At 42.7% G+C, this 23,136-nt stretch overlaps 1 protein-coding gene across 2 annotated transcripts; it reads right to left on the bottom strand.

Annotated features, from left to right (window-relative positions):
• Nucleotides 1–1,196: 1,196 nt before the first annotated feature.
• On the bottom strand, nucleotides 1,197–22,466 carry IL20RA (interleukin 20 receptor subunit alpha). 2 transcript variants are annotated; one of them, XM_038177429.2, is made up of 7 exons: nucleotides 22,313–22,466; nucleotides 8,382–8,511; nucleotides 6,817–6,995; nucleotides 5,969–6,144; nucleotides 4,586–4,730; nucleotides 3,945–4,084; nucleotides 1,197–2,494 (listed from the first exon to the last, which is right to left on the bottom strand). In XM_038177429.2, exons 2-7 carry the CDS (start codon nucleotides 8,453–8,455, stop codon nucleotides 1,553–1,555), a joined length of 1,656 nt encoding a protein of 551 aa, XP_038033357.1. In that variant the 5' UTR covers nucleotides 8,456–8,511; nucleotides 22,313–22,466; the 3' UTR covers nucleotides 1,197–1,552. The 2 variants fall into 2 exon arrangements, with proteins under 2 accessions (XP_038033357.1, XP_027310262.1); XM_027454461.3 differs by lacking the exon at nucleotides 22,313–22,466 and adding an exon at nucleotides 21,216–21,861.
• Nucleotides 22,467–23,136: the final 670 nt, after the last annotated feature.

Here is a 23,136-nt window from a genome sequence, read left to right as displayed (position 1 = left end):
TAGTAGAAATTCTGTCCATTTAACATCTGCTCAGTTGGCCTTCTCCAACTATTTTCTTCTTTCACCCTGAGCTAATACCCTCCTCTGTGACAGATAAATGCATTGATATAAGTGTGTAGGTATAATATTGCTGCAACATCTGTATATTTATTAAAAGACAGTTGAGAACATTTTTTACATCAGGAAAACAGTCATCAGTATGAAATATTTGTTGTTTCTTGTTTTAAAATCTATGACTGCAACTAAAATAATTCAGAGGATGAATATTCATAGAAAATGCCAAGCCTATGTGACAAAAACATTACCTGAGAGAAAAGATATTGTTAAGGGTCTTCCTTCAAAAATAGACTTAACGATATACCTACCTTGGAGGTTACAAGTTTTGAATATGAAAGAAAAGTTTTTTCTCTCTCCTTTTCAAAACCAAGGAAAGCATTATGGTAATTTCTTTGGTATTCAAAAAAAAGAAGGACAAAAGTGACAGGCTTTGAAAGGAAAAATGTCACCTCAGCAAGTAATTTCTAGTGTGTCTAGTAACCTTACTATCCAAGTAAATATTACAGAACACAGAGAAAAAGTGAACTTGTATGGAAAGTCCTGGTCTGGACATCAGATAGGAAAAGAAAGCACGCAGGGACACTTTCTGGGTCTGCCATGGGCAGTGGGATGTCTGACAAAGCAGCGGTGTGTCTAGGGCAGGCTTCTCCATCTGAGCTAGTCATGCTAACCTGCCATGAAAGTCATTAGAGAGGAACAGACACTTGCAGGACATGAAGTCATTTCACTGTGAAACAGCTGCTCTACTGCTGGTGGCTGAGGCTGAGCGAGACACAGTCCATCCACTAAGAGTAGAGGTGTATCAGTAAATCCCTCTGTGCCAAATTTTTCCCTGGCTTAAAATATGACTAGTCTCTCTTCTTCCCTACATTTGTTGAACGTTGAAGGTATACCCGTTAAAAGAAATTTTGCTGGATGTGTATTTGTGTAGCAGTATGGAAGGGACCATGCACCTCAGACAAGTTTGTCATGAAAAACAAATTAGAACCTCTTCATTAAATAGAATATTCATAAAACAAAATAAAACATATACTGGAATACCCTTTTCTTCCACAAAAGTGAGCTCCAACCATTAAAAGTAGTAGGAGTGAGACCTAGAAAAAAATGTGTCAAGATACATGAAATAACCCGACAAAATGTCATATTGCTGCTTTTTTTTTATTGCTAAAAATAACTGCTTTCAAACTAAAATAGTTTGTTTTGGTGGGAACTACAATGTGAAAATTCTAACAGCCCACTCTCTGTAAAAAGGTATTTCTTTGAAAAAATACAATAATCTCATAACCATTGTATTTTACCTGAGAGGTCTATGATGACAGTTGAAATTGTTTACATTGGGTCTGGAAATTGTTATAAATATCATGAATAATTTGCTCAACTGTGACAGTTCTGAAAACTTCAATACATTATGCTGTGTTTGCACCACTGAGTCCATCATTCTCTTTGGCAAAGTAAAGAGTACTTTGCATTTTATAGTATTTTAGAAAATTACTGCTCAGTCCTCCATTTCTACATGCAGCCCCCATAGTTCCTTGAATTGCAGGAGATACATTTCTTGGTCCTCTGATGATTCCTCAGATAACTGTTTCTCATACAGTCTGGACAAAATTCCCTCTTTGTCAGGATCATTACATTTAACCAGTCCTTCACACACCTGATTTTCAACACTGGACAAAGTAGGAATATACAGTCTTCCAGTATGAGGATCCCAATCCACTAATATGGTCTGTTCACTCTCTTTCTCTGTGAGGCTGTGTGCTACTTTTTCCAGCTGAGGATAGGATGTTTGCCCAGATTTTTCAGCATCCAAGTCCACCAAATTGATATGGGTCTTACCTGGAATTTCATCCACTGCATCAACCCTCTTCAGTTTAGGTTCCTCTAATTCCTGTCCCAAACAAGGGTCTGTTGCCCTCATGTCTAATTGGGGGCAATATGCCTGTCCTGTTTTGATGTTAACCAAGTCACCCAGAGCAATTTGTGGCTCATTGAGAAGCCCTCTTACAGCAGAAGTCTTCTCTTTCAAACCAAGTTCTTCCAATTCCTGGCCAGAACTGAAGTCTTCAGCCCTTACATCAAGTTCATACTCTACAGTCCTTGCATTTTTCTGGCTCAGAGTATTCTTTGTTCCAGGCTGGCCATAAAATGGCCAGTTCCCAGTTTTATCCCTCTCTGCTAAAATATCTTCTTCTTGTAAAATCTCTTCATGAGAAATATCAAGCAAGTATTTTGTTTCCAGCACTTCTTTTGGAGGCAAATCCTTCCGTTCGGTGCCATTGTAAACAGTGTAATAACGGGGACTTTTCCTTTCTGATATCTCAGCATTGGGTTCCTGAGATGGCTTGTACTCATCCACATTAACACTGATAAGGTTGACCACTATCTTTTCACATGGTATGAAAACCTTTTCCTTGCATTTATCAGTGTAGTGCCATACCTGGAAATGAAGAAAATATTTTGGTTTAAGTGTAATAAAAATACCACCTTGCTTCTTCTTCTACTATAATCTATTTTTAAAATAAATGGCTGTATTAGACTTTATTAGAGTGAGTAATGCAATGTAGTTCATCATGTATACCTCCAAGAGTGTTAATACACCTCACTTTCTTTTATTCCACCAGAAGTAAAAATGTATGATGAGCAGCTCTAATTTCCCTTTTCTCATCTTCTCCTTGTCAAAATAATGGTTAGAACAATTCTGTCAAATTCTGCTTCTGTTTCCACCAGTGCAAACTCAAGTGACTTTGGAGGGAACATCAGAGCTAGCCATGGGTCACAGACTACAGAAATCTATTCCACCCTTTTTAACCAGTGAAGAGGAAGTGCAGTGAAAACCACATCCCACAAGCGTAGTCAGCTACTATGTTAAGGTATAACTTACAGAGAATTAAATAATATCAGGTTTCCTTTCAGAGAAGGAAAATAGAGTAACGTTGAAGTGTGGTGTATGGAGCCTGCATTGTGCGTTGTCATAAGCTGGACTTGTGACTGCAATAAATCATCTAGGTAAACAAATAAACAGTCTTTCTGAAATGAGTAATACTTGTAGCAGAAAAGAAGTACTGCAGGAGCAGTCACTAAAAGAAAATTAAATATAAAAACAACCAGAAGCCACATTTCAGGGTTTTCAAACTTAAATGGAAGACTAAGGCCCCTAATCTATGTAGCAAGAAGTCTGACAGCTCCCCAGGTCAGAAGTGCTGGACTAAAACCAAACTGCTTATTCCACCTCTCCTTGACCACAAGGGATGGCCAGGTGGAACAGTCTGTAGGTTGGGAAAAGCAGAGACCATCGCTAAAATAGCTGATCTATATTCATCTGTTACCTCAATGTGAACTGAATTCAGAGGTTCACAAATAAAATTGAAGCTTTCAAGGTGGACATAAAAAAAGTTCAATGGACATTAAAACAACAACAACCCCTTCCTGAAGCATTCAGTCCCTCTGTGAGCACTTCTCCTACCACCTCTGCACTAGATTTCTTCAGAAAGATCAGCATGTTGAAACCACCTCCCTTATAGCTCCCATCCCACCATGTCATGCAGACCGGATTAGCATCGGTGTTCATTCATTGCTGTAACTGCATGCTTGTGCTTGAGCAACTTGTTTAGAGATAGCTGTGAGAAAGCTCTGCTCATGGGATGCAAACGTAGTATTTCTTAGGCATCATGTGTTACTTCCAAAAATTATCGAACTTTGCAGAATGGCTGCTAACTGGTGTTACTCCTGTGTTTTTATAGCATTTAGTAAAACTCTCATGTGATGTTCTTTTCTTGATCTGAGCAGCAACCAGAGCTTTTTGTATGTGGGTAGCCATGGCTTCCCCCTGGAAAATGCACTTCTCTTGCCAAAGTTGGCAACATCCTCCGGCAACAAAGAATACTTACCAGGTTTGTTGGATGTTTCTGTTTGCTGACATGAATATACCTGTGCACACAATAGCATGTCATTGAAATAAGAAGGACAGCTAGCATGATAGGCAGAAGATATCCAAATATGACTGTTATAATCTCATCTGCTGTTTTATCTGTTAACAAAACAAACATTTTTATTGCACGGAGTAACTTTTTAATGTATTCAACTAGAAGTATAAACATTTTCCATATTGCTTTTTGGATATGGGATGTAAATGTTTTAAAGCAGGAATTTGCAGGAAATTACCATTTTTTAATTTTTATCTAAATTCTAAATTAAATTCTAAAAAGAAGTAATAATCCCCCCTAGTTCTCCTGTTACTAACTTCTGCCCCCTCAGACCATCCCAGCTATTTCGTTCTCAAACCTCATTCAAGGAGAAAAATGATCTCCATTCACTAAGAATCAAAGAATGCAGATCCTGTCTTGTCTTTCAGTCAGTAGGTCCCAACTTTGTTTTAAAGTCAAAATGTTTGCATCAGTGCAGAAGAGGGTGCAAAGAGGGGAGAAACAGTACTAACTTTTCACTCTGAGAATAGAAACATCAAAATTTACAGACTCTACCACCATGATTTTTTCTAACTTAATGTTGCAATTTGACAGCTTGCACATACCTTTTAAAGTAGCAATGCAATATTCTTTGGAAAACCCACTGTGTATAAGTGGCGTGGTGACATGTATCTGTGCACTGACACAGTAAGCTGTTCCAGGCTCTAACCAGGGCACAACCAAGGTGTTGTTGCTGATGGAGAAGAACCACTAGAAGATATTAAATAAATAAATAAATAAATAAAATTATTTCCCCTTTAACTCTTCACTTACAGAAAGGTAACAATTTTATGTACTGTAAAGTAAAATAATTGTGCTATGTCAAGAACCTTTATTAAAAAAATAATAAGAAGAAATTTCTATACACCTCTAATTGCTAATCTTACCATTTTAATATACCATTTAACAGAGAGAAACCTTTATGGTGTAAATATCCTAGAAACTATCCTATGGTGTAAATATCTAGAAACTCAGAGATTTGCCAGACAGAGATTGTGCCTGGAGGACAGGAACACAAATAATGAATATTTTTGTAAGTAATCACTGAGCGCTTCCTCATGTACTGTGTTTATGCTAGAAACCACTCCCTGATACGGAATGTAAATCTGGAGAGAAAGAAGAATTCAGACTTTCAAATGTGGTGGCAAAGGGTGAGCTTTGTCTTGATGCCTGGTGAGTACTTTCACTAGACCGCCTGGCTGGGGAGCAGCTCTGCTGAAGGGGGCTGGCACAGGCAGCGAGCTGAACATGAGCCAGCAATGTGCCCTTGCAGCAAAGGAGGTGAACAGCATCCTAGGCAGTGCCAACAGGAGAGGATCCAGTAGGTGAAGGGGTGGGGGAAGGACCTCCTCCACTCAGTGCTCATCAGACCACCCCTAGAGCAGTGTCCAGTTTTGGCTCCCCCTATACAGAAAAATGGACAAACTGGAGTGGGTTTAGTGGAGGGCCACTGAGACGGTTAAGGCTGGAGAACATGCCCTGCAAGGAGAGCTGAGGGACTGGAGCTTCACCACCTGGTGAAGAGAGAGCTTCAGGGAGACCATGATGACCCACAGAGATTTTCAGGACAAAGCCAGGCTCATCACTGTGCTGAATGGTGGGAGGATGAGAGACAAGGGACATAAGCAGAAAAAAAGAGGTTCAGGCTGGGTAAAAAGAAAAACTTGTCCTCCAAGAGGACGGCTGAGCAGTGGAACAGGTTATGCAGTCTCCATCTTTGGAGATTTTCACTATGCAGATGGATAAAGCTCATGTGTAAACTTATAGCTGATCCTGCTTTGAGCAAAAGTTTGGACTAGAGACCTCCTTGAGCTTCCTTCCCACCTGAATGATACTACAATTCCTATAATGGTGTGAGTCCTATTTCAATTCTTGCTGTTAAAGAACATTTCAGTAAGTACAGTGCACAGATTGAATACGTGGAGCTCCCCAGCCTTCTCAATGCTTACCCGCTTCTTTGTTTTTTTGTTGAGGACAGACACATTGTATTGCAGGCCAGGATACACTTGAAGCAGAGAGACTGATTCTCCATCAGGACTTCTCTTCCACTTCTCGGGAGCAGTCAGAATGATTGAAATAGATTTCTCAGTGGATGATAAATTTACCATGGGTGGATCAAGTTTAGCTGGACAAATGAACATTTAGATGAAATAGTTACATGCAGCAGAGGATTTGACCATGTAGTTTCTTAAAGTGATGATAATAATTTCTTGTAATATTCTGGGGAGTCTAGGTAGAACTTTGAACAATCCATTTATATTGGTAGAAAATTACTTTCCAGATAATGAAGAGAAACTTCACAGAAGGAAGCTGAACACTGACTTGGAATTTTGCCTAGGAATTCCTGTGACTTTGCAGAATATATAACCTTGAAACTCAATTTGCTAAAACAGGCTAAATTACCAGCATGTTGTCAGATTATCTGGCATAGATAAGAGAGATGGTGCTTTAGAGTATGATTACTGCTTGGTTTAATAGGGCCTTTTGAAAATCAGAGTTCTTTATATAGTGGATGTGCCACAGCTTTTGTTTTCCTTGAGTAAAGTTTTACCATTGCATAAAAGAGTATTCAGCATATATAAGGCGGTTCTAAGTACACAGGTTTAACATACGTATGTCCAAGTTCCAATACAATTATTTCAATTACTGCTGCCAGCAGCATAAATCTCAAACAGCAGCAAAAAAATCTAGCCTCACATTAAAATTAAAATACCACATGCTATGAGGCACATGCACTCTGAGCACGGAGTACTAATCAAGGCCATGAACACGTGGATTTGTGATTAACTTTCCTTACTGTCTGTAAGAGGGTTGAATCGTGCTGTCTCCATCCAGTCAGAGCACATCCCATTCAGGAAGGCTTTAACACTCGCGTAGTATTGCTCTTCATAGTCAGCAGTCTCATTGGAGAGGTCACACCACGTTCTGTTGATATTCCTGCATTCTGGCTTCCTAATCCATTTGCCAATGCCATATCTATATTGAAAGAGAAAGAGAAAGGAGCTATACAAAAGCTATAGTCACCCAATAATGTAACACAGAAATGGATCATCCAGATGATAGAAGAGTTTGCCTGTTTTGCAGAAATGTGCAACTTCAAGGAGCTCCCAACTTCAGCTGAGATAAAACACAAGACTTCCATAAGTTGTTAATGAAAAATAAATCAGAGTAGGCCCTACCCAAAAGAGGCAAAAGGTAACTGAGATGTTATTGGTACTAATTGAAGTCCAGATTTGCTTGCGACCATCTCTCAACCTCTGTCTCCACAGCTTTAATTTAAACACTAAACACAGGAGAACCGAGTCAGGATGACTGTATAAAAGACAAGAGTTCTGCCAGAATGGCTCTTCCTGGTGTGTGAAGACAGGTGCCCAGGGTCTCCCAGATGAGTTGACAGGAGAAAAACCTCATCTTTCCTACTGAGGGGGACTATGTCTCTCCTCTGTTAGCACGAGATCTGGGCAGAAGAGGTTGTGGTCTCTGACTGCAGGAGGAACTTCTTGCTTTGTTTAAGTAACCAATACAAGTTACAGGAAACTTCTGGAGATCTACATTTCTTCTGGTGTCATGAAAGAACTACTAGACCAAGGGAAGGTTATATAGCAGAGGATAAGCCTGGGAGCATTACATCGCCCATGACATCAGTGCTACACCTATTTATAAGCTAAACTTCCAGTACTGTCCTCAAGATGACCTAGTGCTCTCTTGGTGGGAATGAAGGAAATGGATTCTGGTCTTCACTCAAATTCCTTGATATCCTACGAAGGGGTGAGGCTTGATTCTGATCACGTTACTTGGTTTTCTACAATACTTGATAACTTCAGTGGTTGGACTCCTAAACTGGAGAGGTATGTGACATCAAAATAATCCTGTTGGTGATGAGTTTGTTAGAAAAGACCAATGAAACACTGGCTGCTCAAAATATTATATTAAATACCACATCCCCAGATCCATTCAGATGTGTACAGAAGGCCACTGTGATGCCAATCCACAGCACAGTCTCAAGAACCACAGAATCACAGAGTGATTCAGGCTGGAAGGGACCTTAAAGCCCATCCAGTTCCAACCTCCCTCCCATGGGCAGGGGCGCCTCCCACCAGCCCAGGTTGCCCAAAGCCCCATCCAGCCTGGCCTTGAACACCTCCAGGGACGGGGCATCTACAGCTTCTCTTATATATATATTTAAACTGGATCTGAAGAAAGCATTACCACAAGTAAAAGTTAAAAACTATATTGTTTAAATCTAAGCCATATTTTAGTTCTCTCTTGTTTTCAGCAGCCCTAGCTCACACACACACATATATATATTTAATTTAAAATGCTTTAAAAAAAGGCAGTGAAGGATGAAATAAGCCAACTTACACTGAATATTTCACCTTGTAGAGTACTCCTTCTCCTGTACCTTCTGGTGCTGACCAGTGAAGGACATTCTTCATGTTTATAGATTCAAAATGGACATTCCTGGGGTTGGGCAAAGAACAATACAACTCTCCTGAGAAAGAAAATAAGAAAGGAACAACATACACTAAGAATCTGCAAGTACATATGCTTCCAAGTTAACCAAACAGATACTTATTTTTAAGTAAGCCATATATATATTATATTATATATATTATATATATATTATATTATTATATTTAAGTAAGCCATGCTATATATTGCCTTTATTCTCTATAAAGTCCAAAACTGAACACCTGTTGGTATGTCACTCATCTAAATTACCATTCTTTGCACCAGCTTTTGTAATAAATAAGCAACACAAGCAAGTCCAGGGGCTCCTAAGAACCCATTTTCCTCTGTTCCTAATACACACTTCTAAAATCATAAATTTAATGGAGATGCTCACATTGCTAAACTGCTGGAAAAACAGTGACCTTGGGCCCAGGAGCAGAATTCCAAGCTGCAAGCTGCGAGCCCCAGCACCTCCCCAGCACCTCCTAGCAGCCCTGAGATGAGCCCTGGAGCTGGAGGTGCTGGGAAGGTGCTTCTTGCAAGTGGCCACGAGAGCATAATGGGGAAGAGAAAAAGTGAATCTGTGGTCTTTAAGGACTTTTCAGAAGCCTCTTCCCCCCGCGATGCAATTCTAGTTCTTAAGATAATAAAATGTGACAAAGAAAGGAGGAAATACAGCACATTAACTTGAACAGTGGGAACCTATCTGAATGAATAGTCCTTGACCTTTGTTGCTTCCTTAAGCAGACCTTATTTTTTTTTAAAGTATATTTCACTATTAATGTGTTTGTCCTCCTGTATGAATTGTGTATAACATACTAAATGTAACACATAGTTGCTTTTGTAAATAGAAATCACCATCATTTTCCTGAATACCTGACTGACTTCTAGCTGTCTTTGAAGCAAACAGTAAAAGCTTTTATCTTCAATACATTTATTAAAGCAATCTCCTTGTTATTTTGTAGGGGCCAATTATTTTAAACAGTCATGGTGCAAACTATGGGTTTTCCAAGCCTCTACTTGTATATTAATGTTCAAAACAAATGCCAGTATATGCTTAAATCTGTATCTTCAGATCATAAAGCTGTTACTGGGAGGGTATTTCTAATGGTGCTCTCTTTTATCCCCAGCACTTGGCTAGGTGACATTCAAATTTTTATTTTTATTTTTATTTTTTGGAGAACAAGTCTTGTCAGGTACAGTCCTCAAGGCAAGTGTACAGTATGCAGGAAGTCCCCTTTCCTTGAACACTCAGACACAGAAATGCCCCTTGACAGTAATCTAGCAGGGGCTCAAATTACAGGCTTGGTTACAATGAAATCCCAAAGTTTGAGGATGCCAAGGGTAAGAAAGAAGCAGAAAGAGACTGACAGGAATACTTCTGCATCTGCTTTACTCTCACATTTGCTTCCAAGTGGGAGATAAAGAACCTGGGAAATAAAGTTTTACTTTAATGTCCTTATAAATGTCCTCTATGTGCCTCCTGCTTAGGTGAAACTAATCCAAATGGAAACATGAAGCTGCCCAAGAGAGCTAGGAAAGCATCCAGAAGTTGGCAACATTTGTTCAGAGAAACAGAGAAGAACTTAAAACATTGATGTGCAAGCTACTAACCAAAGCCAGCAATGCATGGACTGAGAAATCACTGATGTATCAATTTTCATTATTTGCACCACATCCCTGCACTAAAGTGTATGAGAGTGCAGGGAAGCCATCAACTGCATAATCAGCAACCACGAACAAGAGAGAAAAAAAAAATCAGAAGTCAAACAGTCCTGCCCAAGCCCTGAAGAAGGCAATCAGGGAATCTGTGCAGAGAGGGCAGGAGGAACTGAGAAACAAATGAACTTTCTGTTGCAATTCCCAAAAAGGAGGAAATACACCACAGGTTTTTTCTTAGGTTGTGGGTAATCAAAGCCATAAAAGGTTTCTCATTAAAAAAGAAAAAGAGGAAAAAATAAAATAAAAAAATAAATGAGAAAGTTAAGAAAAAGATAGAGAACAAAGTACTTAATGAAAGGTCTGACCACTCCTGCTACTTTAATCTGTTACACTAAAATATTTTTGAACTAGTAACACATAAAGGTGTTTTTTAATTGATTTTTTTTTTTTTTTTTAATTTCCCTCCGCCCAGTGTGGTTTCTGATGTGGTAAATGAAGTTTCAAAACAGAAACACTGACTGCAGTGCATGAGCCAATCTCAGACAACAGAACCCACAGGCTGTATCTTTACAAGATCTAAAGCATTACAACACTGCAAGCATGCTCCGATTTGCCCCGAGTTCAGTGTGATCTGGAAGGCAGAGGGACTGGGACCGTTAACTTTCCATCAGCTGCAAAAGCAGAGATTTGCTTTCTATTTCTGGTCTTTTCCTTTCCTCAATTCTGCATCTGTAAAACATGAATAAAACTGCCACACTCTACAATTTCTACGAGAAGAGTGAAGAATAAACTCCTTCATGTCTCCTTGATGCACAATAGTATCTGGAGAAACGTGAAAAATGGAACGTAGATATAGCTAGTGCGTCCTGAGGTTATCAGTTAGTAAAGAACGCAGGTATGTCTATCGGCTGCTTATTTTGGTATCTTGTCTTTAAATGCAATATAAATAATCATATTCCAATTTTCTTTCCATTAACTACGATTAATGGCATGGATGTCACATGGAGTATTTTCCGTCTACACCAGCCTACATGAGAGCAGAAATCAGTCATGCAATTCACTTTGGTAGGTTTAGTGTGTCTCATAGATAGTCTGCACTGGTTGTCATCACTTTCCAGTATAATGAAGTAATTTCGTTTATTTATTTCATGTGTGTAAAAAACCCAGAGCCATTATTACTCTCTTTGGAAATGCTGTAAATCAAACCTTGAGTAATATTGTTCTTTATGTCTTCATGACTGCACACCTGGACTGGAAAGACAGTAATAAAATAGGCTTGTAAACTTCACCACCACAATGAAGAGCCAAGTCCTGATCTTAGAGTAAGCTATTGCGAGACTCTTCAAAATAGATGTGACTTAGCCTGAAAACACCTTCACATGTGAGTGAAAAAATCCACTGACGTCAGTGAGGTTATTCACATGAGTAAAAGACTTGATGGCAGGTGCCTCATCTCTTTGTAAAAGCGCCTCTGTTGGGTTGAAAAATGTGGTCAGTTTTAATCACACAGAGTACTCAGTCAGCCGCCTCACTCAAGTTGGTGCTGTTCAAACCTTGGGGTTGGCTACGGCCACATCGATCTATCTATACACATATGCATATACGTGCACACACACCTATGCAAGTATATTGCATGTGTATGGGCATTATAACTAGTGTCTGCTCAGTGCACCTGCTTTTTATCTGCTAGGAGGCAGGGCTGCCTAATTCGGTGACAAATGGCTGTGTTTAATGTCAACGTTGCAGGACAAATACAGCTGCAACTACCCGAGCTCTCTCACTGTAAACACATTTGTTAACTCGTCTCTTGAATTAGACAACCCAGCAGCTGCAAAGCATAAAAATATATAAATTAAAAAAAAAAAAAAAGATTATTTTCTGTACACTAGCTGAAGTTATGGGGTGGGGAGAAGACAGATACCCACTGAAAGCTGAGCTGTAGCCACCGAAATTTGTCCTGTGTAAGTACCAGTGTTGACTGTGCTGCTCTCAAGCCAAGAGAGCAATACAATATTACAATGTGCAATACCTATTGTATTTCACTCTCTCATGGCTACAAGGATTGCCGTCCCACCAAATTTTCTAACAAAATAAAACGTCATAGAAAATCACAGAGTTTCTCTAGACAACTGTAAGATGTAGGACGTAATTTATGACAGTGAGTGATGTGGAAAGCATTAGGGCAGAAAGGAAAGTCTTACTTCAACACAGCTTTTCCCAATAGCTACAGCAGTCAAAACTGAGGACTCCTCCCTTACCAATTACTTCTATTTAAACGAGGAACTCCTTTTTTGACAATGACAGAAAAGACTTTGGCTTCAATTGCTATAGCATTTTCTTATGTGAAAGTGTCCCTGGGGAGCACCCTTAACGGAAGCAGCTCTTTTGTACCAGGAGCTGAACTTAGGGGCAACACAGCAGGCACTCTGCTCCTCACAATTTGCAGCTGGGAGTGAACTTTTGAAAATGCCAAGCCCCACAGCCACCTCTTTCCACCTTTTTCCTCTACAGAACCACCAGTGAAATATGAAGCAACTTCGGAGCAATTTAGCACACCAGCGATTCACTTCTGGCTATGCTGTGACCAACTGCCCTGTTCAGCTTTGGACAACTTCCACCAAATTCATGTGAAATCTTGCTTGTTCCTTCTGTGCTGCTGATCTTTGTTTCCTATGAATTCTTAACTCTCTTTGCTTCCTCCAGATCATCTGCTTAAATGATGATGTTTGCAATGAAAAATATTCCCTCAAACACATGTGTAAGGATATCATAAAAATAGTCATACTCAATCAGAACAAATGTCTGTTTAACATAACATTTAGTAGCATGTCCTAGCAGAGGGTTGGGATTGTCTTTTCTGGTACATCTACAGTCTAAAGCAAGCTGGCACTGGCCATGCAGGAATGCAAGGGAGTGCATGAATGGTAAACAGGGGAACTGAGCCAAAACTGGAGATCAGAAGTTACAGAGAGGAAGGGAAACCCCACTAAGCCAGGAATACACGTTAGCAAATGTCATTATCTGGTATTAGTCATCTTTGTAACAATTTAAGCAAATGAGTTAACTTTTTTTTTTTTTTTTTAATGAATTGAGCTTGAAAGTTTTCCTCTGTGCTGATTCTTCTGCACTCCTCTGTGGAATTCAACGGGCTGGTTAGTGAGGAGGAACAGGAGGAGGAAGACGGGCAGGCAGAAGTCATGGCAGCTTCCCTGCCTTTCCTCCCAGCTGGAGCTCTAGGACCACCCTGCACAAAGTCGGGCTAGTGAAACCCTTTTACTTCAGCAGTGCTGGTGGGAATGGGGGGAGGAGCACGGAGGTGATTTCCTGTTGTAGTCAGAACAATGCTCAAGAGGTAACCACAAAGCAAACTCTTGCCCTCCCAGAATAGGAGCCAGTCACTCCCATCACAGCCTCTTCATAGGGGACATGGTGGAAAGGGGAGAGCGTGATGGGGACAGAAATAGGGTCATGAGACTAAATGAAAATGAGGTGGTGGAGGAGGCAGGAAAGCAGAAGTCATGAGAGAAGGGGTGGGAAAACAAGAGTGACAAGGCTTGGACACGTGGGGTTTGTTTTTGAAGAAAACAGGCAGGCTGCCATTGGAAACAGGTGAACCTGGGGAGGTCATTTGGGGAGGGCTGTGGCAGCTGACACCTATTCCTTTCTGCTAACTTGTATGATATAAATTAAATAAACTGAATTTTCTTCCCACTGCTTCAAAGGTTTGCAAGCACAAGAGTAGAGCTTGTACAACCTAGCCATGCCGTACTGCAAAAACACACTCTTGATCCACTCTGATAGGAGAAAATGCTTGTTTCCTATTAATGTATGTTTCCTACTAATTTTAAGAGATCAACATTGGCCTGAAACAAGTTGAGGGAAAATCAGGGTGGGCTCATCTAAAATTACTCTCAAGTTGGTCAAGATTTGTAGAGTCACCATCCATCAGAGGTGTGGGTTTTTTTCTTCATTAAAAAAAAAAAAAAAGAAAAAAAAAAGAAAAATATTTGAATAATATTTTGTTAGTTTGCAATGCAAAAGCTTTTTTATTTTTTTTTCCAAAAAAGTAATAAATTCATTTTAAAAGCCTGTTGTTGATTAAATTGACTACAACTCAGTAGCCAAGAATATGAGTGCTTAGTTAGAATATTTCTTATATGTTTTTTTTTAATGCTCTGGGGTTAAGTAAACTTTCTTTTTGAAAAGAAATATTTTAAAAATGATGCTGTGTGAGAGTTATCAGGTGAATTCTGACACAACATGTTGTGGACCAATCCTAATCTATCCTTACATAACCTATCTGTTTTTTACATAAACCCAGCAAAAGTTGTTTTTAGCTTCATCACTTAGTGCTGGCTAATATCTATGAGGCAATGACAGTTCAATTAGTACTGATAACATTTTATTTATTGCCTAAAGGGTGTTGCTCCTCGCTCTCTGACCTACTAACAGCTTGTCTAGACAAGGGATTTTGTTTTTCTTGGAAACTGAATTAGTTTAATAAGTGAAATGCCATCTTCTGAAACCACGTTTTCCCTTGGGCAAGAGACAAAGTGTGGTGTCAGTGGAAGAGCCTTCTCTTCTGAGGGAAGGCCAGACCTACAAGATGCATATGGAGCACCTTCTTCTGCATCAGAGATCCGAAGGCTAGGGCTAGCACACCTTGCAAGCTTGCAGTGCCTCATCTCTCGTAGGGGAGGTCCTACGACCACCCGGGGCAGAGAGGTAACCAGCGACCTGTTCCCAATCCCCAGCCAGTGCTCACAAATGGCAAGAGGATATTTCAAGAGGGGGCAATGCAGGAGGAGGGGGATGCTCAGTGCCTTGCAGAGGTGGCAGCCCTGTAGCTGGGGGCACAGCATGGTGTTGGGTGCCTGTGGAGGAGTCCCGCAGCTGTGTGGGCATCTCCCACTGCTGCCCAGGGCGGTGCGTCACGCCAAACCCTGCCAAACCACAGACCTGCAGGCCGTAGGATGCCTCCTCCGCTCACGCTTGGGAAATCTGGCTGAGATGAAGGCAGCCCCTGCCCCACCAGCTCCATTTCCAGCCTGTGAGGACAGGGAATGCTGGAAAGTTCCCTCCGAAAAGCCTCGGCTGGAAGCTCTGATCTTGATCTTCTGCATGGTACCAGGGCTTGGCCAGGAACACCCCAGCGGGCATGAGGTGGCCTGCCGAGGATTTATGCTACTCCATGTACTCAACAGCATTATTTTTCCCTTCTGGTGCCCCACATTCATGCTTCTTTCACAGATAATCTGGGACACGAAGTGCCTTTGGGAAGCAGCTGCCTGTAGAGAGCTCACGAGAAACAAAGGTTTCCTGGAGCACCCACCCATTTCTGTTAATCTCCCCAGAGGTATGGTCTGCTGTGTTTTGAGGCACCGTATGACTGTATGTTCAGAGTGCTCCCACAGAAAGTTCAGATGTGAACAAGTAACAGATATAGTATTATTTTTAGTATCTTTCCTGGACTTAACAAGTGTTTTTTTGTTAAAACCGCCAGTCATGATTTTTAGACTCATTTACCCCGCCTATAGGTTTGAAGTGATTTTGCTGTACAGAGGAAGTCATTCAGCGTAATCACCTACCTCCTTTATAAGGTACAAAAGACTGCCTTTAAAATACTAGTAAAGGTGGCGTTTTCTTCCTGAAGTTCACCAAAACAGTATACACATTTTGATACGCACAGCAGAAGCCTGACTGTGGACTATGCCGATGGAGAAGGCAGCCCAGTCATGTTGGGACTGCTACGACTTGAGGTACATTTGGGGAGTTGTGAAGCTCCACGTCTGTCTGTCTGTCTGTCTGTCTGGTACCTTCTGATAAAGTGAAAAAACTCTGTCAGCAATTACACGTGTCTCAACCTTCTCCGAGCAGTTTTTACTGTTTCTGAGCCACATCCTGTACATTACTATTTCGACTACAGTACACCCTAAAGCAGGTATACTGACGTACTTTCAGAACAGACAAGGAGAGCCAAGAGCAGTTGTGTACAAACCACACACAATAATAAATATTAGCCTCATTGCTCCCTCCAGCCTTTAAGAAACTACCATGAAATAAATTAACCCCTTTCACTTCAAAGCTGTAATACCAACCTGGCACACCCAGGTTATGTGTATAGAGTGTGATTGCGCTCAAATACATAAATCTTCATAACCTGTTTTCCCCTCCTAAAGCAGCATTCTTCTCATAATATTTTTTGGATTCATTTCTGTTCCCATCACAGAAAAGGGAGTGGAAAATGGGAGGCTGAAAAACAGCTAAGCTGTCAGGTGAGTTTTAACTGAAGGTGCTGGGGAATTAAGAGGGAAAGAAGGGACTACAGCCTTTCTCATGACCCTTCATTCACCTTAGAATACTCTTCAGGTAGCCAGGCAGACAGGAAAAGAATATATAAATACATTCCTCTTCAGTCACCTATTTTCCATGAGAAGGAGGCATAGGTTATTTAATCCCTTCATATGTAAACCATCCCATACTTCCAGTCCTACATCTCACTGTCACTTCTTTCTGCCTTATCTAGTTTTATTGTACTTTTTTTTTTTTTTTTTGAGATAACAAAACCAGCAGTAGATAGAAACTCTGTAAGTTACTAATACAGAAAGTGTAAAGCAGAAACAGATCTGTACATCATTTAAACTTGGCTTTCTAATAAAACTTCATTTTTATCTACTGATATCTACTGATGACTTCCAAAATTCAAGCTTTTACAAACCTCAGCTTCTTAAAAGAAGCTCTTGTTTGGGTTGTAAAGGATGATTTTTCTCCCTCCTAACTATTAATAATACAGTTGTAATCAACACCAATTCTTTGAGAGAAATCAATCAGTAGAAGTGTACAAGCCACAACTATAAAAACAAACATAAACTGAACCACACGTACACAGATGACTTGAGTAATACTAACCACTTGCTTGTCTTGGAATTAAAAATATAAAAGCCACTGGAGAATAACAGTGAAAGAAGGGTAAGGTTACCAGCTGGAGTAGCGAATCTGAACATTAGCATTGGGAACCTCAAAACATATGTAAGTTTTGGACTTCAATCCCAATTTCCCAACAGTGTTTGAAGTTTCTCTACAGAATGAATTAGCTACTCTTGCTGTTTCCATTCATGATTAAAATGTAATGAGAATTTGTCAAGTTGTGGAAATTGTAAGCCAAGCCAACTAGCAGGGCACGGATCACAGCATTATCTGACATGAGACAGTAAATTAGAGATGAGACAATAAGGATGAGTCTTTTGATTGTACGAACATAACACTCCTTCATATACTGTAGTTCACCTTACACCAATATCCCTTTTTATTTCTACATTACATTTGTTCTTCTCTCCTTCACACTGCAGAGAGCCAGAAAATACCACGTAGAACGAAAAAACTAGCTCAGCCCTTCCATGTACTTCCAATACAGAGGCTTGACAGCACACAGACATCACAGAGCATACCCACGGTGCAATTAGCCTATTTACAGCATGCACGCTGCATGCCTCATATATGAAATGATCTATCTGACACTTTAGTGTGCTATTTAATACCTCAGCTAATACCTACTGGCTGTGTCTGCGCAACAGATCAGCCTCTTCTCAGATACAAAACATACCTCGAATCACCTTGTGTCAATACCTAAGCATCTCAGCACTGGTGAACTTTGAGCTAAGCAATTCATTTCTGCCCTTCAAAATTACAGTCTGGTGCACACCTTCTCAACAACTTACAGCGGATAGGTGAGGAGGAAAAGGAGTGGATTATTAGCACTGGAACATCGCCTGCCCTCTGGATGGCTTTAACGTGGCAAAATATAACCTCTGGACATAAATGTGATCCCTGATCTCAAGCTCAATGGCTTTAACTGCAAGGCCCATACTGTGATCCCATCCTTTTTTTTCCTGTATTTTCCAGAATAATTCCTTGATAAAAATTGGATGTTTTGTATGTTTCAGTGCTTTAATAACTGCGAAAGAAAACATACTGAAATCTGCTTAAAGGGAGGTCTGAAGCTACTTCTTAAAATATAGATGTATTTATTAGTAAAAATATGATAAAGAGAGACAAGTAAATTAAATCAGGTATGTCAGTGCAGACCAACCAATTTATGCAACTATTAGAAAGCATTAAAAGGAGGAAGCTTTCAAGGTCCTATCATAAGAAAAGTAATTTGTATAGCCATGTACCAACTCAAGTGGTATTTACAGCTGTTGCCTACATTAATGAACAATGCAAGCCAATATGAGCAGATCTCTTACATGAAAAAGTCAACACTGAAAAAAAATCTTGTCTACACTGTAGACATTCTAGTTTTTTTTCTTTCTAATATTGGACTAGCTCTACTTGTTTTAGATGCACTCAAGGAGAACACCTTCCAGGTCAGCTTCATCCAGAAGACAACCAATACCAAGACTGCTTCACGATATGGACATAAGCAAAGTAAGTGCAATGACTGAGCTATTTGCTTCAACATCACATGCCTGATCTGAACAAAAATAGTAAATGTGCCTGAAATATATCAAAACACTTCTATTTTCGCAGTACAGTATTCAGGCTCATTTGCCTTTCCCAGAATCAGTATAATGTAGCATCTGTTACTTGCTTTTTCTCTGAACAGATCTACAAGGTACAGACTGGACTCTGAGTTGGAAATGTAACAGCTTCTCTAACTACATAAGAATGTGGTTAGGGAAGCCCCCACTAGGAAGGATTTAAGATGAAGTTTGGTAAATTAAGAGAATAACATTCTATTGCATTCAAAAATTGTGACGCTTCTTCCCTATCCTTGAGCTGCTTACAAAAATCGTGAAGCTCTTGTGGTAAGGAAGAACATGCCGCATTTCTAGATACTACGGATTTTCCTTTTTATTTTTTTTTTCATTTGCTTTTCCATTTCGCATTTTCCATCCCTTTTCATTTGTTCTAGAGTACAGATTTTTAGCAGCAAATGAAACACCAATGTATAAAAATCCCACTGATGTGCAGTGAGAAGTGAAATTTTTTTGTCCTGTGCAAAACCAAGTAACACTAAGACAGCATGTGTTAAGTGGGCACACATCACTAGACAGCAGTACTTTAGCTCTTCGTGCTTTCAGAGACCTCTGAAACAGCAAATGTAATCCAGTAAGAGTAGGGTTATACCCACAAATACACCACGGGGAAAAGAAAAGCCGTTTTGCCTAGTGTTTTGCCATGATCCATCTGTAAGTTAATGTTTAAAAGCTGCTGCCACGTTATTTGGAGAGGAATTAATTTGGAGACTCCCAATGGACATGCACAGCATGGATGCTGTAAGGTGCAAGAACCCGAGTCTGTGAAGTCCTGCTGTAAAACTGCTCGCCACGGTACTGAGGTGCACCGGTGCCCCTGTGCGATCTGTTCCTATTCTGGCACCGGGTGAAGCCCCCAGGACAGCTGCAGTATTTGCAGGACTGCATCTGCTCATGACTGGCAACCCAGGCTTATTCTGCTGGAAGAAAAAACCCAGAGGACATGGCTCTGCACCTGCAACCTCACTTTTGAGGAAGAGCAGGAGCACTGCTATTACAGTTCTGCCCCTCATGTAATGTCTTCTGGTATTAGCACAATACTGACAGGGTGAGTTAAAACAGTTTTTACTTGTTATGCTGAAATAGAAGAGGTGAAAAAGGAGGCTGTAAGCCTTCAGTGAAAGGCAAAACTCTCCTTTCTGTGCTGATATTGCTGACTGTCAATAAAAACGTGGAAGTACGTCTAGCTAAAACTCGGGACCGTGCTGTTTCCCTTCTCCCTTGAAGGAGTGTTAGTGAAAACCAGCTCATCTCCCTTGACATTTTTCTAAACCTTCTCTGGAAGCAGTCTGTGCTAATAAATAAATATATATATTAAAATATAAATAAATGAAAGGGCTACTGAAGGCCAGTTATAGAAATTTTCCAAACCACTTGCACTGGTGATCACTGGACTTTGATGAAGTGAATGTGACGTGGGCAGCTGCCTGAAAGGGAGCCAGCCCCGTGAAGGGAGAGCTCGGAGTGCCCATCTCTGAAAGCCACTGGTGCATGAGAGAAGAGTTGGTCAAATGAGTTAACTGAAACCATCCTTAAACAGTGCTACTCGAGGATGAAGTGTGCTCCTTACTACAGTCCAGCCCTTGATAGGTCTGGAAGTTTTGCTGTGGACTTTAATGGGAGAAGACCGGTAGGTTTCTCAGAAGCTGTGCTCATCTCTGCTTTACGCTGGAGGGACAGAGCATCTCGTGAGATGCTCCCAGTGACAGCTGAGGCCCCACCGAGCTCGTGCCCACCCGGCAGCACCCCCAGCCTGCTCCTGCTGGGCTGTCACCGGGGCTGGGTCTGGCCGTGGCTGGCAGCAGCGAGGCAGAGGCGCTCAGCGCTGGCACAGGCGGGCAGGATCTCTGCCAAAAACTCATCCTGCCTGCTGCTGGAACGTCTCCCACCGTGCAGGTAGGGCTCCTGCGGCTGGCGTCTGTCAAGCACAGGGGAAGCTGGAAACACGGGAGGTATTTGGAGAATTACCCTGATGCTCGTAACAAGGAGCAGCCCGAGCGCACGCGATCAGATTACAACTGAAAGCAAATTGACATTTTAAAAACATAGAGTGCTCTACAGCCCAATTCCCCCGCAACTGCAGAGAAAAGAAGAAGATGAAGCGGCCTCACAGAAGCACCCAGTCCTCTTCCCCCACTGCGAGCCCTGGGGGGCAGGAGCGGGGCCATAAAACCGGCGCAAAGCGCAAAAAGCGGCGAGAGCGCCCAGCTCACCGCGGGACCCCGGCCCGGGGCAGCCCGGAGCCGTGCCCAGCCGGGGCTGCTGCTGTGCAGGGGGGCACCGGGGGGAGGCTGGGGGCTCGGCACGGCTCGGCACGGCACCGGGATGGGCCAGCTCGGCTGCCTGTGGCCGGGGCAAGAGGGAGCCCCCATGCCGTGCTGTGCCGTGCCATGCTATCGCTGTCCCGGGGGGGAACCCGCAGCCCCCATCACACCCCATTTCACCCCATTTTCACCCTATTTCACCCCATCCCACACCATTTTACCCCATCCCCTACCATGCCATCCCATCCCACCCGTCGGGAGCGGGCACGGCCGCCACCTACCCGTGTGCGCGGCGGTGCGCGGCGGCAGGAGCAGCAGCAGCAGGAGCAGCAGCAGCAGCAGCAGCAGCAGCCGGGCCGCTCCCCGCCGCCGCCGGCGGGCGCCCATGGGGGTCACATCGCCCGCACCGGGGCGCCCGGCGCCGCCGCGCTGCTGGCGGCCGCAGCAGAGCAGGGGCAGGAGCAGGGGCAGAGCGGGGGCAGGATCAGGGCAGGATCAGGGCAGGGGCAGGGCAGGGGCAGGGGCAGGAGCAGCCGCCGGGCGGGACGCGGAGGGCAGGGGAGGAGCCGCCGGGCGCGGGGGCGCGCAGCTCCGCGGGGGCGCGGTGCTGTTTGGTGCCATACTGTGTCCTTCGGGGGGCTGGAGCTGGACACAAACTTCCTTGGGACGCTGAGGGTGCTGCCCGAGGAGGCTGCGGAGTGCCCATCCCCGGCGGTATTGAGATACCCCCCTCCCGGCCTCCTCCACCTGAGCCCGGTGGGGCTGCGGAGGCGCCTTCCCACCTCGGAGCCCCCGGGGTGCCCCGGCAGCGGGAGGGGGCCTTGGGGCAGCTGGAGGTGCCGTGGCACGGCTCCTTGCCCTGCCCTCAGACAGACCCCTGTCAGCTCCCCACCCGCTGCCCTCCTGTGCTTCTGTCCCCTTCCCGCCCGCCCCCAGCCCTGCTTTGTGGTTTCTCCATCCTTTCATCCCGGCCCTTTCCCCCTCTGGCTTTTCTGCGTGCAGGGAAGATCTGGCAGGCAGCAGGAAGATCTGCAGGACTTGTGAGCAGCCTTGGAGTCAGCTCTTTCGTGGGGCTGTGACTCCCAGCTGCTCCGTACCCAGCCACTTTGACCAGACGGTCAGTGTGAGTAACACTGGCTACTAAAAACAGGGACTGTGCCTGGAAATGAATGTCTTGCTTGTTTTTGTGGGAGCAGACTTGCTGTTCGTACAGAGTGGAGAGCCAGGCAGTAATCAGACTCATGAGTTTTGTGCATTTCAGGGCCCCAGTGTGGACAAATGTCCGGGTGCTGGTGCTGGTTCACAGCCACAGCTGAGAACAGTGTGTTTGCTGGGCAGCTGATTTGCAGAAGAAGATCAGAAACTGAGAAGTACATACGGTAAGTATATGGTGTCTGTTACCACAGCGGAGCTCCCGGTGGACCTCTCCCTCCAGTTGCCATTCCCATGATGTCTGCACTGGTTTCCAGTCCCAATTATCTCTCAGTGGTTCCATGTCACCTCCTGGCGACTCCTGTGGGTCTCTCCATTGTGCCATCTGCGTTAGAAATGAGATGCCCTTGGGCCAAGGGCTCATTGCCCTTGTCCAGGTCCAGGGGCCCTCTCTGTGGGTGCGACATAAGAAAAATGAGGTTTCTAACCTCAGTGCTGGTTCCACAGACAAAACACAGACAGTGTTTCAAAGTTCAAAACCAAAGTCACAAAGCCAGTGACCCCGCTTGCTCTTGGACTTAAATGCACATATGGTAGTGATAGAAAATTCAGGTACCAAACGGACAATGCCCTGTTGGTGAATTTTGGTCAAGTATTTCAGAGCACAAGAAGAGGTGCTTCGATGAAAGCCCACACTGCTTTTTCTAACTGGAAATTTGTCCACATTCCATTGAAATTTCTTGAATTATTACCGATGAAAATTGTTGGCATTTAAAGCAGAAGTGGGGGGAGGAGGCCTTCTGACGTTTTTTCCCTTACTCTTGTTCTTGGAAATGTCCCAGCTGACTTGGCTTAAAGCCTGAGGAAGGCTCCAGCCTGGCTTCTAGCCTGGAAACTTTATCACAAGTGGTTAAAGTTTGTCAATATTACAAAGACTGAAACTAGCCCTTCAGTTTCACTGTCTCTTTTTCTATTTTCTTTGCTTGAAGGAAAAAGATGATACGTTTTGTATAACTTTGCTTTCTGGCAGAGTTTGGCTTTGTCTAAAGC

The sequence above is a fragment of the Anas platyrhynchos genome, chromosome 3, assembly GCF_047663525.1.
Source record: "Anas platyrhynchos isolate ZD024472 breed Pekin duck chromosome 3, IASCAAS_PekinDuck_T2T, whole genome shotgun sequence".
NCBI lineage: Eukaryota > Metazoa > Chordata > Aves > Anseriformes > Anatidae > Anas > Anas platyrhynchos.
This window is presented reverse-complemented; position numbering and strand designations above follow the sequence as displayed.